Consider the following 20,140-nt stretch of genomic DNA (forward strand, 5'->3'; position numbering starts at 1 on the left):
TAGACGTGTTACCTCTTCTTTCTGGCCAAATTCACCCATTAGCCTCTGACCATCGTGGCCTCCTAACAATCCCCATATCTGCTGATTGGCTTAATCACTCAGTCACCTCTCCAAATAAAACAAAAATAACGACTTTATTCAACAATTTGTCTTTCTGCATCACCATAAAATTTTTGAAAATATCCGCTGAACGCAAGCAACATATACTCTTCTGTGTCCGCTTCAAATTATTGAATAAAGTCGTTATTTTTGTTTTCTTTGCATACTAGGTATTTTCGTCACTTCATAACATTACGGTTGAATCACTGATGGTAGATGGACTATTCTGACGATGTCTTTCATACTTTCCTGGATCTTGACAGTATATTTTATTTGGGAGTCTATGGGACAATGACAAAAGACGGAGATGAACATGGGGGTGTGTGATAAATTACAAATTTTTCATTTTGGGGTGGAGTATCTGTTTAAACTACATTATCGCAGGGTATTTAATGAAAATGTATTTCAAACCTCTTAAGTGTAAGTCTCAATGCATTTAAGAAAAATAATACAACCATTTTTTTATATCATTTTGCTGCACATTTGGCTCAGAATGCGTTCTGAAATTCACACTGTTTTTAGCTACAATTATCACACACTATCATGTTGAAAATGCCATGACGTGTCTTATAAGGTTAAATGCATTAAGGAAAAATGGCATTTAATTATAATTTTGCTACAGTTTTGCTTGGACATGTTAAACCTATCTAATCAATTTGGGTTTTTAATTTAGCAACTTTTAAAGCATTACAATTTTAATTTACATCTTAATACTAGTTTAGAAAATGTCAAATGTAAATTATATAACTGAAATTTTATTTTCATTGTGCACTAAATGTGCACATGTGTAGAAAAATGTAAATTTAAATACAGAAATACATTTTCTGTATTTTACATATTGCATTGCCATTTTGCATATTACATTTCAAAAATAATTTTGCTACCCATATGCTTCTATAGACAAATGATCACACAGATGAACTGTACTTAAATATTTTAAGATAACCAGAATCACAGTTCAACCCTTGTGCAACCCAGTAACTATATAGTGCAATCTTCTCACAACACTTGCATTATGACATTTTCACCCCAAATTCTCATTAGTTTCCTCAGTGTGAAATATCAGTAAGACATCTTTTTTAACCTTTAACATTGTGATTTGAGAGTTAGATTTTCATAAGCCAAATACATCCTTTCTCATCTAACTTTTTTACATGCTACCCTGCCTGTTATTAATGATCGGAAATTATGATTCTCCTTGGGAACACAAATAAACATTCCACAAACATTGAAATAATGTCATTTAGGCAGATGAGTAAGATTATTTTCCATCATCCACACTATTGAAGGGATGCTTGCTGGAACAAGCCCACATGAAACGTGATACAGTTCAGGTGACGTATATAACAGTGTGGGCTGCTTGCATTAAGATTCCCTTTCGGATAGCATTACTCAACTGTGATGCAGTTACCTTAAGGGACAGAAACCTGTTGTGAATGTGCTAATGTGCCTAATCTGGCCTGAAAGACTGCACCTACTTCTGAAATCCTCAAGACATTGAGCCAAACAATACAGCCAAATGATATGCCCCCTCCACTGAGAAAGGCCTCTGGTGTGTTTGTGACATACACAAGACGTACCTGTGAGAATGAAAGAATGCATTTCCTAAGTGGGCGGGAGTTGGGGGGGAGGGTTAATAACAGGGTTTTTCCCAGTCGGGGATGTCAAATAAAGACAGATGTTGTTTGCTGCCAAATTCTGGGCTTTTACAGTGCTCAACCCTGGTCACATGAAAAGCCAGTCAGTAATTACACTGATTTAAGATTCACAAGCCTCAACTACACAGACACCAAAATACATGAGTTTGAGACCAGATTGTTAAAAAATACCGCACATGTTAAAATGTGTCACTTCTTAATGGCCTTTGTCTTGCGTTGTTTATATTTTGGTCTTTCTCTTGCATGGCATTTGATTCTTACAGCAAGCTGATCCCTCAAGACAAAAAACAATTGCTTTTGCCATTGTGCCGGAGATTCAGTAGTGCCAAAAATCATTAGGATATTAAGTAAAGATCAAGTTCCATGAAGATATTTAGTAAATTTATTACCATAAATATATCAAAACCTACTTTTTGATTAGTAAAAATTTTATTTGGACAACTTTAAAGATGATTTTCTCAATATTTAATTTTTATTTGCACCCTCAGATTCCAGATTTCCAAATAGTTGTATCTTGGTCAAATATTGTCCTATCCTCATATGTTCTGTCCACATCGAGAACAGATTAAAAAAAAGTTTCATGAAAGTCATTCAGTCAAAACCACCCACATGAAAACTCCATTTGTTCCTTCCACACAAACTGTTGAATGAGCAGCATATCCCATTGAAGTCAAGATGCCATCGTTTATACCAAGCGCATGTGTAGCAGAAGCCTTTTGACAGTCTCCTTGATCTTTGGAGGTATGTAAATTTAAAGACGACAGTGCATGGATAGCACGAGGAGTGTTTTGATAGATCAAAACATGCCTCCAAAAATAAATGAATTCATTCATTAAAAAAGACCACTGAAGTCACTGAAACTTCGTACGTGTCACATTTACAAAACATATCCCCTGTCAGTGAGAAGACGATAGACTCTGTCAGAAATAGAAATGGTCAACTTTATCTCAGTGAACTATGAACTCTATGAAAGAATAGAGGCGCAGGCTGAAAGATAGAGGGGAAGAGGCGTGTCTTCGGTATGTCAGACAGGTTTACTGCCTCTGGCGAGTGAGACGCTCTCATCATTTGCATGTGAAAACTTGAGTCCCCACCCTTTACCAGGTTTTCAGCACTTCACCTGTTCAGACACATTGTTTTTTTTTTCTTCAGAGACGAACAAACCTCCTTTAGCTTGTGACATACCTCATCTCTGCTGGTACAACACAGGATAAGAATGCTAAGAGACACATTATGATGCTTTCCTTTTAAGTAAGTAACGTTTTACAAATGGCAAAGGCTTGAATGTATAACTCGATGTTACTGAAATACTGAATTATTTGGAACCAGTGAAAAAAAAGCTGCAGAGTACAGATGACAGGTTACTTTGCTATATATCTGCCTGTATTGATTTTGCATATTGAAAGATATGTTTCACAATTCTATTGCATGACATTGTGACGGACTAGTTCTGAGAATGTGTACAATGACCTCATTAGGGTTCTCACAAACGATTTAAATAGATTTTAGTTCTAGATTTATCTTTGGAATGTGCTGATGTCTTGTGATCTAGAAGATGAACAGATATTTGAAAAACTTTGTGGAAATTCGCAGAATTAGCTTTTCTCTTATTTTCTTTCTGAATTACTTGTTTAGTGAAACTGTGCTTTTGCAAGCAAAATACATTTTTAAGATCTTTTGAATATACAATATAAAAGGTAAAATCCAAACGCAATAAAAATAGTGTTATTGTAGTAACAAATTTCTCTCACAGAACCACAAAATGATTTGTTAAATACCCAGCATTTAGTTTGGGTATACCAAAACTGCCTTTGCTATTCAGTCAGCGTATTAATCAGCATGTCAGAGCAGGTGGGGCTCCGAATAACTTTAAGTGTTGCATGCCAACTCCTTGTCAATGCTTTAGGCCTGTGGAGATCTCAGCACCTGCTGATCAAGTCACGTCAAGTTGAATGAATTAATTATGCCTGATGGGATGAATTTGAAATGGGATGAACCTTGATGGATTCTGGGAAATAACCTTTTTTTATTATTATTATTATTATTTTTTTTTTTAATGGCATCAAGGTTTTGCAGTGTTTGGTTTTCACCCGAAAGTTACTGTTACTTGGTAATAGATATACCATCTGTAACTAACTGTCCTGCAATAAGCAAACAGAAAAAGCGAATATTATTTTCCATATTATTTATTTTTTCTGAAGAACTCTGTTAATATGCACAACTGACTGATTGATTGGTTGATTTGAATATTTACTCGACAATATACTATCAAATCCTTAATATAGACAAACAACACATCATTATGATGGACTATTAATGCTTAATGTGCCCACTGTTTCAGTCTTAATTTTGAATTTCGTTGAAGGTGAAGTACATAATTTGTATTTATTTTATATTTATTAAATGTAGTTAAATATTATTAATATTGGAAAGCATCATATTAATCGTGAATGTTTCATTACATTATAGTTACTATATTGAGCACCTGTTAAAGTGACAGTTACAGATTAGACAACTGACTCAGACAGTTGTGTCTAAGTGGCCATTAGCAGGCTTGAAGGGTTCTGCAACTATTGAAATGATTGGGATAACTATTTTTCTTCGGGGCTTATAGACTTACTTAGCGGCAACATTTAGAAAGTGTCAGCTAACTAAACAAACTGTCCTACACCTAGCAAACATTATTAAGTTGGAAATAAAATGTTCTGGTAGCGTCTGGTGGCCAAACTCAGTAACAAAGCAGCACTATTCAATAATGTCAACATTTTCTCACAGTTTCAGAAAAAAAGAAAAGAAAAAGAAATCCAGGACAGCTTCTTCATAGGAACAGTGAGTCACAGTTTCATCAGCAGCAGAACATGTTACATCTGGAGAGTTTGATCACTGCTGTTGCTCAGTGTTTTAAATGGGCTCTCATTAAAAAAAAAAAAAAAAAAAAAAAAAAAATATATATATATATATATATATATATATATATATATATATATATATATATATATATATATATATATATATATATATATATATATATATATATATATATATATAAGACAGTATTTGTGTAGACTTACATGAGATGAAGACAAAATCAGCTCTGGTAGGCAATGCATCAGTTTCTAATACTACTACTTCTACTACTACTACTACTACTAATAATAATAATAATACTTATCTGATCATAATTAATATTAAAAATAACTAAGTAAAAAGAATAATACCAACCAAAACAATATATATATATTCAGTATTAAAAGCCAGGTGTAATGACTTGACAAGTGCAGTAATCATGTAGACATATTTCCAAATGAATAATTAACTTTGGGTAGGGAACATTTGGGCCCAGTCTAAATGCCTAATATTCACAGACATGATTTTCTACTTACTGCAGCTAGTTGGTGTAGGGCGGTGTTGAGGGGAGGTGGGATTTACTAGACAAAAATGTGTATGGGTCCCAGGATATGATGTATTTAAAGATACATCATGGAAAAAAAAAAAAAAAAAGTAAGTGCAAAGTAAGTTCAGAGTAATGGTACTGATGCATGAGAGTCATCATTCCAGACCAAATGATTGTGGAGGAGTAACATGTTCATACAAGCAGTTCCTGCAATGACACAAACCATGATAGCAACAGCATTAAGACAAATGGCAGGACCTGAAGCTCAAAACTACAGCAATTATTACATTTTCTGGGCGGTTTTGTTTAGACATCTTGTCTAGAAGCCTGCAATGGCTGTTCTTTGAGGGTCTTAATGGGGACATTTTGAATACGTGGCTGAAAATAATAAACAAGAAATGTATAAAGCTTGGAAAACACAGCCTTAATAGCAAAGAAGAATCTCTGGTTTTACTTTATTGTGATGGTCCCTTTATGATGATCCCTCTTACCAGAGTGTTAGTAGAGTTTTAGTAGACTGTTGGGGTTAAGGTTAGCATAAGTTGACGTTCTTGCAAAGTCACTTATAGTCAGTAGAATGTACATTTGGAAACGAGCGGATAATAATCAGACAGTCCACTTACACTTTAATGAGAGTTACAGCAGTTGACCCGTGGGTGCAACAGAATGCTCAAAAGGGACCAACAAAATAACCAAACTTGAAATCCATAAAAGATGCTATCATGGATGTATCTAGGTGAGCTGTTACATAATATTGTTGATGTACAGAATTGTTAAACATAATGTGTGTTGTTTCTTAGGTTACAACGGCTATACAGCATTTTGAGGAATCCAAATCGACCCTGTGATGGAATCCGATTTTTCACTGCTGTCCTCCTCAAAGGGAGAGTTCAAGGCAGAAGATTACATACAGCCACATTACAAGGAAGCATATCGGTTAGCCATCGACTGCCTGGTTAAAGAGGGAGAAGCTTCTTATCAAAATTTCATCAAAGAGGAAGGCATATGCGGTTTCCTCTCTGAAGAGGAAATCAACCATATTACAGAGAGCTCTGTGCAGCCTTCCACCAGCAACCACTCAGAGGAAGAGGACTGTACAAAGGATGATACGACCTCCACAGGCACATACTGGCCCACTCACTCCGACACTGAGCCGCCAAACCTGGATTTAGGCTGGCCAGACGTCCCGCACAGAAGACTCGAGACCAAGATAGACCTGCTGTTCCACCCGCCAAAGCAAAACAGCCCCACTATCAAGGAAGTGATCCGCAAACAAATACAGGATGCCAGGCAGGTAATGTTGATAAAACAGCATGCTGAAAGGGTGTAAATAAACGCCTCTTTGAAGCAAGTCCTTCTGTAGATCACGTGCTTTGAATTGTGCTCAGACTTAAGAAACATGCATGCAAGAAGCTCAAGAATGCCCTAGAATCAAAACTGAGCTTTTGAATGATATTGTAGACTAGTGGTAACAGATCTGGTTAGTAATTGGAAGGTTGTGGTTTCAAAACCCACAAGGAGTGATCCAAGCATCATTGCACCCGTCAGGTTGGGAAAATTAGTTTCACTTGGTTTCACTGTTCATATTTGTATGCATTTAAATATATTGGATGTCAGTCTATATTGTACCTATAAATAATCAAAGACTTAAATCATAGTACATGTTTGTTATTGATTCTCTTATGCATCATTTTCCGCCAATGCTTCGAGGAATGAGTTGTTCATTCAAAAACTGTAAGGAAGCACTTTTTGTCTGATATTATGATTTAAAAATACTTTTTTTTAATTAAGATTAATGTTTGCAATTTTTAAATGTCTATGGAGAAAAAGAAAATGAAGGTAGCTAAGAAAAAGGCCAATTGTTATTATAATTATCTTTTTTTTTTTTCTCCATATAATATGAGAAAAATTATTTCCTCAAATAAGGTCAGTGCTTCTAAGGTTAAACGGTATTTTCTAGGCATCCTCTAGAGTGAGTTGTTATTATAGCTTGCTGTTTTTCTTCAGGGACGAATAGTAACAGATCAAGGCTATATGAGCAGAGATCTTTTAAATGTTGAGATACAAAGTTTGTCTTTGATCTTCACTGGAATCACCTATCATATAGGCGTGCTTTCCTACAGCGCTAAGCCTTGTAGACAGCTTCTACCTTTAGAGTACAGAGAAAATCTTTCTAAATAAATTATGTTAGCACACTATAAAGAAAAAACATCATAGAGGCTCTCAGAGTATACTCTAATTCTAAATCTATTTTTAGCTACTTCATTTTGTGTATCTGTAATTTGATACATTTAGCTAAAGTTTGACAAGCCCTACAGTATGAAGTTAATGCCTACATTAAATGAATTGCCTCAAAATTGAATGGTATATTTGCACCTATTTATTTACAAGAGGCAGTACAAAAAAAATCTGCCATGATAGTGCAACATTCTCTAAATGAAATGCCATAGCATCTGTTTTCTCATTAAAGTCACAATGTTCTCTCATCTGCTGTTGTTTGGATTGACTGAATGTGAGCTTGCAGGCAGTCGTAAGAAAGGGGCGGGGTTTAAATAGTCTAAATGAATGAAGAAGTCATGCATATGATACCAGAGTGGATCTGTTGTTGTGACTGGAGGGTCCATTTATGACATTTTGATTAAAAATGAAAAGGCCAATTATTTATGTATTTATTTTACATTACAGTTCAATTGTTTCTTTTTGAAATTTGGCTTCAGAGTTAAACCCTTAAACTGACTCCAATGTATGAATGCTTGCTTTATTTATTTATTTTTCGGTTTCTGAATAATATTAATGATTAGGTGTCCATACGCTTGTATACATTTTTTGCACAAGGTACTGATGAGAGCAGCATTGCTGTCTGTCAGAGCAATGAACCGTTGCATTGTTACAGGAGTACAGGAAAAGTTCACCCCGTGATTCCCAGATAATCACAGAGGAGGCTGTAAATTGATTTCCTTTAAATCATGACTTCTGAAAGCAGGCCCAGAGTTGTGACGTCTTGAACTGTTGCTAAAGATGTAATAAGGCCAGGTGCATCTCTTTCTCCCTCAGGCATCAGTCATGTACACAATACAGAAGTCTCTTCCCAGCAACAGTGGCAGCTAAACTGTGCTGAACAAACACACAGCAAACAATGGAACTAGTTGTGCAATGTGCAATGCTGAAATGATCACTCCCTTTGCAGTTGATGAGACAGGAGTGCCAGAAGTATGTAGGTGTGCCTATGAGAAGCAAGCTTTACCACATTAAAAAAAAAAAAAAGGAAAAAAAAAAAGAAAAACATTTAGTCATGCAAAGAAAGCCTTTGCTTCTGAGGTGTGGAGCAGTCTTTATTAGTAATAAGTGAGAAAGCAATGCCTCCTTTCTAAGTAATGCAGTTTTCTTTGTGTTGTGATTATGAGAGATGATTAAAGCCTTGGCTCATTTAATAATGATTAAGCACGTCTAATAATCACTGTACAAAGATGGACTGAGATGCATGCTTGTGACTGAGAACAATATCGTCCGAATTTGCTCTCATCAATTCACTGTTGGTCAAATTGTATGACTTGATGAGTGAAAAAAAAAAAAAAAAAGGATGTGATCTTATCATTTGATTAGACATTATATAATGGACTTTATGTTTCTTCCCAATCCATATTTGGGTGTGGAATATCATTGAATTTTAAAAGGTTTTGAATGAATACATACTTGTGAGTCATTACTATTATGATTATCTACAGTCTACATAACAATGCACAATTGAACAAGTTCCTGGATTGCATGCTCCCAGATTATGTGACGTTAATGAAAATAATATTTTAACATAATCATATATAGCCAATTAGAGCTGAGCGATAATACTATAGTTTACATTTTGCAACGATACAAGCTATCTCACTTTTGAGATTTGCTATGTTCTACATCATCCTTCATGCATATACTGTATTTATGCAGATAAAGTGAGATATTCTGTATATCCAACTTTACATATAGAGCTAAGTCATAATATAGTTAACCTTTTGTACCAAAATTATTAATCAAGCAGCATAAATTTGCTATATAGTATTGCTCTGTGTGAGTATATTGTACTTAAGTACAATTAGATGTACAATACATCTACTGTAACTTTCATTCTTTTTGCTGGCGGATAATATTGTTTACGTTTTACAATTGTTAATTATCAAGAAGTTGAGATACCACTTAAAGTGTACAGTATGTATGTTTAAGGTTGGATATGCTTATAGTGCTATAATTTATTAATCATTATTAATTTGTTAATACATTAAAATGCATTATGTGGCAACCCACAATTGTTACCTGTTTCTACTTGCTGTAAACTATTAAAATTAGATTGGTTGGTGTGATTTAGTAATGTTAATATTTGGTTTCCATATTCAGTGCAAGAAGCCTTTTAATTGATTGATCATGATGGATCACTTTTCAGTATACCCCCCCCCCCCCCAAGTGCAGAGCAGAGTCAGGCTCATTAGGTGACCACATAGGACCGTATCTCATGAGGCCAAACCAATCTCAGTGTGCTGAATGAACTGCACCTCATGTGGCTCTGGATATCTGATTACATGTGCTCCCTATAGTCGACTCACAGCAATGAAACACTTGAGCGATCTATACAGTATCTTGTCAGGTGTGTTTGGGGGGAGGATTCTCATCTAGGGTGCCAAATGATATTGACTGATATACTAGCCTCTGCCAAGCCAAGATTCATTTAATCTAAAGATGGTTTCATTTATTTAGACATAAGAGCATTATACAATGGAATATATAGATTTTTTTTGGTTGATGTGTTGACAGATTTTTAGCATAAATGTATGAAAGCAGGTGTGAGAAATGTCTTCTTTTTTTTTTCTTTTTTTTTTTTTGCAAGCTTTTTAAATCTAAATCTTTAAAGCTTTTTAATTGCCATTATAACCATTTACTTGTATTTACCAATATGTTTTTGCGTATGCTGTTAACCCTTAAGCACTTGGGTTATTATTTTGTCCAAGTCAACAAGATATGCTCGGTTTAAAAATGTGAGCGTGTGGAGAATGAATGAGCTAAACAAGCATTACTGAAGGCTTGCTTATTTTCAACCTTTATTTTATAAAGCATTTTTTTTTCATATTGCTGTTTTTACCCCTGTTGCGCATCTTTGAGTGGTACCTTACAACCTTAGTCAAGGCAAAATCTCTCATAAAGCCTCTCATTGCTTTATTTGACATACAAAATTGTAAACGTTGCTCAAGATTATATGCTGGGCAACATTTCTCATACTGACAAGATCTCGTCAATTTCTGTAGAAATTCTTTATTAATCATTTGTTAATCAGTACATGTTGTCAAGGGTGTGGCAAATACGACTTTCTCTAAGACTCATTCAGCATTAACGGAACATCTTAAACCTGTCGAGGCTTGAATCAAGGAATGTTGGTCTTCCTGAAAGACAAATGCTCGGACTAGGCCTTTTAATAATACAAACTGAAGAGTCTTCTCCCCTGACTTCTTTCTGTTTAATATTAAGCAAAAGGCCCAAGAAAATACATACTGTCGGTTTCATGAAGGCTACCTTTCACGTTATTAAAATCAGTCTATATGCATTTTTTCTGAGTCAAAGAAAAACAAGGGTGTCGTTTTAATAAACCGAAGCAGCTTCTGGGCTGACAACTTTGGTTCGCACCTCTGCTTTGTGTAACTGACAGGGATATCATTGGTTTAAGATAATATCAGAGACGGCCTGTCTCTGAAAGCGAACACCACAAAATCCTCACATTTTGACTGATGTTTTCATTTTTATGTCTGTACAGGTCATAGCAATTGCAATGGATGTTTTCACCGATGTGGACATCTTTAAAGAAATGGTGGATGCCTCAGTCAGAGGTGTTTCTGTCTACGTTCTCCTCGACCACAATCACTTCAAAAGCTTTCTCAATATGATAGAAAAACAAGACATCCAAATCCAAAAACTCAGGGTAAGTGACCGTATTCTACTGTATATTGCCTTCAAATCATGTGTCATCAAAATAATCTCCATCCCAGAACAGCATCCTTTACTATATTAACACCTTTTTAGAAAACAAACATGCAAAAAAATGAAATAAAAGAAGAATAAAACAAATGTAGAGATGGAAAAATATTCCAAAACATGTTTTGGTCCAGTGATATGATTCTGGCTTTGCCTTGTATACACCTTTTAACAACGCTACTGCATATCAGAAAGTGTGTGTTTGGTTGCATTTCAATGTGTGGTTTCACTGAAATCCAGAGCAGGCAGTGAAGTGAAGTGCATGTCTGAGAGGGTCTGAGCATCCTGTTCTGCTCAAGAGAACAGTGCAGCTCTAGATAAATACGTTGCCTCTCTACCATTGACAAGAGGGAAGCATACTGCTTAAGGTATGAACCTGTGCTTGAAAGGGTTTTCTTAATTGACTGCACTCGCTAACGGAGACAAGAATGTGTGTACTGGATCAAAACACACTCTGAACTGAAACATACAGGAATACTTCACCCCAAAGTTTAAATTTTGTTATTAATCACTTACCCCCATCTGCCATCATTGGTTCAACCATAATGTAATGAAGCGATAAGAAAATTTTGTACGTGAAGAAAACAAAAATAATGACTTTATTCAACAATTTGTATCCTTGCAGCACGGTTGGCACAGAAGAATGAATGGTGTTTGTATTTAGCAGATATTCTTCAAAATGGCGCTAGGGTGATGCAGAAAGAGAGAGGAGACAAATTGTTGAATAAAGTCATTATTATTGTTTTCTCTGCGTACAAAATGTTACGGTTGTCAGTGTAATTTACTTGCCAGTCAATAGGACAGTCACGAGCCTCCCGGATTTCATCCAAAATATCTTAAATTTTGTTCCGAAGACAAACAAAGTCATTAAGTGATTATTGACAAAATTGTAATTTTGGGATGGAGTATCCCGACATCCTGACATGAACCGACATACAAACTGTCATAATGTTGTCCCAGAAAATTCTGGCTCAATTTATCCCAACTTAAAAGATGAGCGCACACAAATACAGTGTCATGTGTTTTACCATAACGGTGTTGTGACTTTGTGTGTATGATGCTTTTGGTCCTAAGACTGTGACAATGGCCGTCTTTGAACATCTCTAACTGTACAATATATGACCACCATTTAGAAGCCACAATCACAGAAATGGGCAAGATTGATTCACAATGCCAATCTTTTGTCTTGGAAACATGGAAACTCATGCGGTGTGTAGAGCCATTCAGAGACGGCTGTTGTCAAGGTCTTCCGTACAAAGAAATTTTTTACAGGGTCAGAAATGCAGCATGATCATCGCACACTGCTATGACCCACATTTACTGCCCAGCCAATAAAAATGAACCTGAATCTTGTGTTGTTCAATGGAACAATGCGCTAAAACTAAATTCAGTTCAATTCAAGTTTATTTGTATAGTACTTTTTACACACACACTCTCAAACAAATCTTTGCAAAGCAGCTTTACAGAAAATTAAGTTTCTACAATAATTAGTAGCAACTTATCAGTGGTGACTGTCAGTTTATGTGCATATGACAGAAATGTTCAGAAAAATTTATACAAGACAGTCAACCAGACGATGAACACTATTAACAGCAATTATTGTATGATGTAATCACACTTGTAGCAATATTTGGTAGTTCTGTATGTAAATACTTACATCTTTAACTCTTTTTTAACTCCCTCTTTCACAACTTTCTCTTTTTTTTCAGCAAACATAAAAATTACAGATGCCAAACTGTGCTTTGTCATACTGTTTTTGTTTACCACTAGACGTTTTATTCTTCAATAGTAACTTGGTCTACTGCATGTGTTACAAGGTGTCAACATCGTACAGTATTGAGTGCATGTCATACAAGATTATTAGATCTATATTGCACAGAGAGATTTATAATGATCTTTTAGGATTGCTAAAATTGTGCAGTGTGTAGAAGGTTTAAAGCAGACCAACATTGCCCCTCCCCCTCTTTTGCATCACTGACCCAGGAAGTAGCTTGTTGTAGTCCCTACCAGCCACTTGTTGTAGGCCATATGATGTGAGTTCTGTAAAAGACAATTTCTTCCTTTCATTGAAGTTTGAGCATTATTTTTTTATGATCAAACAGCTACATTACACACTAACTAAAGTTAAGGTGAAATCATAATCAGTGACCCCTTTAATAATTGACAATTTTATAAACATGGAGGAGTTTAGTTTTATCTGTAAAATGAACACCCATTCCTTGCAATGACTGAAGAATAATTTTATTAATAAGGGACAGCAGCTGTACAGTATATCTGTGATGTTGATGCCAACAAATGCAATTTTTGTTATTAGATACATATATTTGATTCCTGCGTTTGACAAGATTTCCTCATTTATCTGCATTATATTCTTCTAAGCTGATGGATGGGGCTGATGTCAATGTAAAGATGTGACTGACAGAACGCATAACCAGAAAAACAAAATGTCAACAGCAATCTGCAAACCTGTCATGCTGTTACTCTTGTTTCTTTTTCAGAGGTCTCGTTTCTCAGAAATGTTTGTTCTTTGTTCAGGGTGATAAAGGAAATTAAAGTTGTTGAAATTAAAGAGCCGTTCTTTGAGAAACTTTGAGAAACATATAGCCTACTGTACATAACCAACAAAAGAAGATTAGAAAATATTTTTGACCTGATCAGTTTCAACTAAATATCCTCTTTGCTCTTTGTAAGCAAATCAGTTAACTCTATTGTCAAATGTGACGGAAATATTCATGTTCTCATGATGAGCCATATAAAGAAGCTATGAAATGGAAACACCGTCCCTCCCACTTCTTCCTAGAGGGTTTTAACTAACTATTATTTTATGAAAAACAAGCTGCAATTAAGATATTTTTCTCACCACACCCCACTAAGTGCCAACATCGGAGTATTTTTCTGCTACTGACATTTTTTGAATACATAACATAGCAACAGCAGCTGATATAAATCCTGAAATTGTTATGGTTGATTTACTATTTTAAATTAAATTTAAGAGACTTTCTTTGCAGTGGAAACAATAAACTTACATTTTACAGTTGCACAAGACATGCCCATCATCATTAGTCTGTTAATGAATGGTGCTTACTCGCAGTTTCATTTTCTACACACAGAAGTGAGCCTGATGCTCGCATGATTTCAGCGTTTGTCGTTGTTGTTTTTCAAGGAGACGTGTGTCGCATTCTTTAAAATTCCATCTGAAAAACACAGATGTTGTCACCAAACCCCCCTGACGAAAGAAGAAAGCCGTAGTCTTGCTTCATTCTTTTAAATGGATACATTTTATATATATATATATATATATATATATATATATATATATATATATATATATATATATAATATTAAAATGCAAATCACTTTACTAAACTGACTGCTTCACTTCCACTTTAAAGTATAGACTATTATAATATTTATAATTTTTGTAATGTAATTACTTATCTGTCAGTTGAGTTTGTGGCAAAACCTTCTACAGTGTTTATATGTTGTTTATTACTGCTTCAATTTTCTTTTTTAAATAGATGTTAAATTTCATCAAGTACAAGTTGATTTCAAAATGCACCTACATTTTTATTTAGCATTTTGTGTTTTTACAGTTGAATAAAGACTGTTTTTCCCTATATATTTAATCATTGAGGATGTCTTAAAAAAAAAAAAAAAATCTAATCTTGTCTAGTACTCGTGTACCCAGTCTCGTGTCTCATCTCGTCTCGTCTCATGAGAAAGTGTCTCGTCACACCCCTAGTACATATACATTTTAACAGCTGTGTCGCTTTAGCAGCAGTGATAAGAAAGGACCCTTGGCCTCACCAGACAGACTTCCTGACATTATCTGTATTTACACAGCAATAATGTGGTTTGCTTGCCTTTCATTTTCTTTCTGCTAAACAGACTTAACAATGTCTCTGTGTAATTTCTCATCAAATCAGCATGAAACACCAAATACAGCATACAGTATGTGTCCATGGACCACAAAACCAGTTATAAGGGTCAATTTTTTTTTTTTTTTAACTGAGATCCATACATCCTCTTAAAGATTATTAAATAAGCTCAAATGATGTGTGGTCTGTTAGGATAGGACAATATTTGGCCAAGATACAACTATTTAAAAATCTGGAATCTGAGGGTGCAAAAAATTCAAAATACTAAGAAAATTGCTTTTAAAATGGTCCAAATTAAGTTCTTACCAATTCATGTCCTCAACACTACATCTGGTTTACAGAAAAACAAACAAAAAACAGTTAACTTGTTATTACTTGCACTACTATCTGTTCATCTAGAATACGGAATAATCCGTTTGCACACTGGAATATTTTTCTATTCACCTTTTTAATGGGCATTGCACTAGTGTAAGTTATCTTCATAGTTTCTGCTTATAGTGTAAATACACTTATTACATAATCCATCTGTATAGTATGATCATAGTATCTGTATATCATGCAGATATGTCCATAGCCTTAACTGTATATTTATTGTACATTTGTAACATATTGTAGACTATATATTCTGTACTTACTGCTTTTTGCATTTCTGGTTAGATGCTAACTACATTTCTTCTTGATTCTTGAATCTAATCTAATCTAATCTAATCTAATCTAATTTTACTATTCAAAAATGTACAAAAAATGTAAAAATAATTTTCATGGAACATGAACTTTACTTAATATCCCAAATGATTTTTGACATAAAATGTAAAATATTTACCCATACGATATATTTTGGCTATTAAATATATCCCAGCAAATTAAAAACTGGTTTTGTGATCCAGGCTCACATATGTTTGAGTAAAAATGGATATTTGGTAGGGAAAAAATGCTGGACAGGACTTTGTTCATTGGGAATTGATTTTTAAGTACATCTTAAAAACCAGAATGAATAAAAAGTGGCTGGATGAAAATCTTCACATCAGCAAGAAATAAAATTAAGGTGGAACTTATATTGCATCAGACTTTTTAATAATCGATTACACTGTACCGAAGTACTTGATGTTATAATAAGAACAACCTTTAAAGGAACAGTTCAGGTAATCAACCGAATGAGCACAGTAAGAGCACGTTCAGATAATCAACTTAATTAGCCTAACACTAAATATGTATACAGCCAACTTCACTTTTTTCTGGCATCCCTTCTCCACCCTAACTCCTCCTTCCTTAACTATTCCTATCCCAGCTTGGGATAATGAGGGAGTTCTCCAGCTTTGGGCTACATTCTGAGCCCAGAACCCTCCCCTCAGAAAGCTTGGCATATATACATATAGGCATACTTGCATATTTCTATTTGCTTGTTGTCTTGCTAAAATATAACTGTTTTTTTTTTTTCTTTTCTTTTTTTCTTTGCTATAGAATATGAGGATACGCACAGTGAAAGGCCAGGAATATTGTTGCAAATCTGGGGTAAAGTTCCATGGAGGAATGGGGCAGAAATTTATTCTGGTAGACTGCCAAAAGGTATTTTTTGGATCATACAGGTGAGGTGGTATTTGTTTTATTATTATTTTACTTTTTAATTAATTTGATGATGATGATGATGATGAAGATTATATATACATTTATATTATTGTTACTATTATTATTTTTGTAATGCAAATTACTTTTTGTGAAGAGATTTGCTCAAATAAAAATAAATAGCTATTGCATTATAATCTAAAGCCATTTATGCTTAAAAATGCATTCAAAATCTGTCTTCAGTGTCCATATCCTTCTTTGGGACACTTTATATAAGGACTCCAAAAACATTTAACCTATGTCAACAAAAAGTGCACAAATTTCTGGCTCTCAGAAGCATTTTTCAAATGATTGCAGTCATTTAAAACTTTCCCAGAATGAACTGCTTTCTAACACATGTGCATATGTTGCTAGGAATGAATTTAATAACTATGCTTGTCTTCCTTTCTTGTTTGACAGCTTCATGTGGTCTTACGAGAAGATCAACCTCAGCATGGTTCAAGTTATAACAGGCCAATTAGTGGAGACTTACGATGAGGAATTTCGAACGCTGTATGCTCGATCGACAGTCCCAGCTCAGTTTCAGATTGCAGGTGTGAACCAGTGTGAGACGAAGCCCAATGGTATAGTGAATGGATATCTGATTCATTCCAGCAAGCCCTTTGAAAGAAAAGATCATTTGAGGCATACGCTTGATGCTGTTTACCGGCAAGCCTGTGAAAGAAGATCAGGATTCTCAGCACTGAGAGAGGTTGAAGAAAGACCACTTGTTACACCCCATGCTCGATTCCTTCAAGACACATCAGAGTTTTACAAAAGACACAGTTACGCAGGAGAACGGCAGGAGCCTGTGTATCTACCAAAACTGGCCAATCATGGCTCTAGTAATTGGAACGTGGCAGCAGAGAGCAACCATTATGGTGGTGTCTCCAACAATGTGGACAACCAGTATGAAAGTTACGTCATCAACCCGAAGTTCAGAGGCTTAAACATGCGCCAGTCTTACCATGGCCATGACAAACAAATTCTCAACATGAGGCAAAACCTGCCCAGTTTAGCAAGTACTTCCAAGTCCTTCCTTCGGACATGGAGGATAGAGTCTTACCTTAACAACAGCAACGATGCCCCTTACGATGAGAACTACGATTATCTGGACCAATTTGAGGAGAATAAAATGGCGCCTCCACAACACTCTCGCATCAGGTCATCGGTTGTTTTCACGTCTACTATACCGGAACAACCAGAGACAAATAGCTACTCCAATAATTCAGCATCCTCCATCCATGATCCAGCACGAATACAGTCAAACGCTCAGATGTATTCCTCAACCCAGTGGAATCAGACAGCCCAGCACGATGACTACATGCTGAAGAGGCGCAGTATACAGATTTTAGAAAACTCAGGAAGTAACATGACCTATGGCTCTGGAAGGGATGCAATATACGCAAGTTTAAACAGGGCCAAAAATCGATTAGCAAACAAGGAGCATGACTACCAGCAAGATGACAGATACAAAAGACACAGCTTGGCCGATCCCAGGTCCAAGACATGTAACAGTAACTTTAATGAGCCCTCCAGTTACATGTATGCATCTTTACCTAGAAAACAGAAAGTCTGCGATGTGTCTTCAAATGTGAATCCCAGAAATGGAGCGTACACACAAAATTTCAAAGAGGACCAGAGGTCCATCTCTCATCATGATTTCAAAAAGGCAGATGAGAGGAAAACTACCTCAGGAAACATATGGCAAGAGCCTCCCTCAAGAACTGTGTCAGCAACGCTTCTGGACACGGAGGACATTCAGCCTTCGAAAACTAACAGCGCATCATCGCAGCACTTCTTGAAAAGGAGCACCAAGAAAATAAAATCCCTTCTTAACATCCCACAAAAGGGGGACAGCTCACCAAAAGGAAAGAACTCAGAAAGTCTTAAAATGGGAAGCAGCACAGATACGATTGTCTACGATTATGATGACACCGCGGAAGACAAGAAACACCAGGGTAGCACTGCCAATTCCACCAAGTCCATTGAGAGCATCAGACTAAAGCGAGCTAATGGGAAGATCCCTGGAGCTGAGAATCAATCTCCTGGCCTGGCAGGAGAGGCATCTACACCTCGGTTTAGCACCGAAGAGCTTCATCCCTCTCACACCCCTGCAAGTGCAGAGACCTCCAGAACACAGGAACAATCCACGGCAATTTCTCAGAATGAGAAGACAGAATTGACACTAACCAGATCAGATCTCGTGTCAAAGCAGCAAGTATCAGTAAACAGGCTGTATAGCAGATTTGAGCCACTTTGCTCATTTGAAAGCAGGCGTCCCACAGCAGGACAGCCTGCCTATGTACCCCCACAGAGTCATGTAAGCGAGAAAACAAGGAATTCTGTCTTTTTAAGAAGACAGCCCACGAATGATCATAGCAGTTATACAAACCAGCAGGCGCAGGGACATGACAATAAAATTGGTCGTTTCATTCAAAGGGTAGGAAATTTAATACACAAGAATAAGTACTAAAACAACTAGTGAAATGATGTTGGAGCTGAAGCTAGTCATTTCTGCACCACTTTTTACTGACCAAATGGAATTGCAAAAATTGCACAAATAAGTATTTTCAAACAGGTTTCTAAAGCACTATTCTACACCTTCCAATGGTCAGACTAACCAATACTCCTGCCCCTAACTATTGTCTAGGTTGTTGTGTCAGACTGGCTGGGATGCTCGAGTTTAATGGCTTGATGAAACTGTCATTGCATATTAAACTGGTATAGTAGAAAAAATTACAAAAAATTACACATTTTGACTTTGAAAATTTGGAACAGTGATGTTTACTTGAATGCATTATTGCTAGTGCCAGTGTTGAAGGTTTGCAATATAACTGGTGGAAAATGCTGCAAGCACTGTTACACTGTTACTTTGTAGTAGCTTTCTGTTTTATTATTATTAATATTATTTGTAAATTTAAAAGGAATGTTTTGTGTTGGGATAATGGGCAGACTGGGTTCATTACATCTGTCACTTGAGTAATTGCAACTTGAAACATTTACTGAGAAAAAAGAAAGAAAAATGTCTGCTTACAAGCTGTAGAAACCATCTGTACAACTTTAAATTGCACTTCAGCCTGGTAAAATGCTTCCCAGAGATATCCCAGATTGTTTAACATCTAAACAGAAATGCTATATAATATATAACATATAATGTTGGCTTGTGGGTAATTGGTGCTTAGCTATCTTTAAGGGTGACCACACTGCTTTTGCACTATATATAGCTCATGATGTTGCTTGTGTTAAGATGGTCTGTGTCATGATTGATCCAAAACAGTTCTCTATTAAATATGTGCATTAATGAGTATCATTTCACTCACAGTGAACATGCACAGTATAGAGTATACTGCACAAACAATGTCAAACGCAGTTTCTCTTACTACAGTTACTACTTAGTTTTTTGTTTGTTTGTTTGTTTGTTTTTGCACACAAATACAGTCACTGTTGCTTGTATCCCAATAGGCTACTTACCAAATAAATGAATGGTCATGATGTTGAAA

The 20,140-nt window shown here is 35.7% G+C and overlaps 1 protein-coding gene across 1 annotated transcript; it reads left to right on the plus strand.

Annotated features, from left to right (window-relative positions):
* The first annotated feature begins 2,359 nt into the window (after window positions 1-2,359).
* On the plus strand, window positions 2,360-20,140 carry fam83b (family with sequence similarity 83 member B). Its single transcript, XM_026224734.1, has 5 exons — window positions 2,360-3,008; window positions 5,952-6,445; window positions 10,940-11,104; window positions 16,497-16,621; window positions 17,058-20,140. The coding sequence occupies exons 2-5, from the start codon at window positions 5,999-6,001 to the stop codon at window positions 19,111-19,113; spliced, it is 2,793 nt and encodes a 930-aa protein (XP_026080519.1). The 5' UTR covers window positions 2,360-3,008; window positions 5,952-5,998; the 3' UTR covers window positions 19,114-20,140.

The sequence above is a fragment of the Carassius auratus genome, chromosome 38 (assembly GCF_003368295.1).
Source record: "Carassius auratus strain Wakin chromosome 38, ASM336829v1, whole genome shotgun sequence".
Lineage (NCBI taxonomy): Eukaryota > Metazoa > Chordata > Actinopteri > Cypriniformes > Cyprinidae > Carassius > Carassius auratus.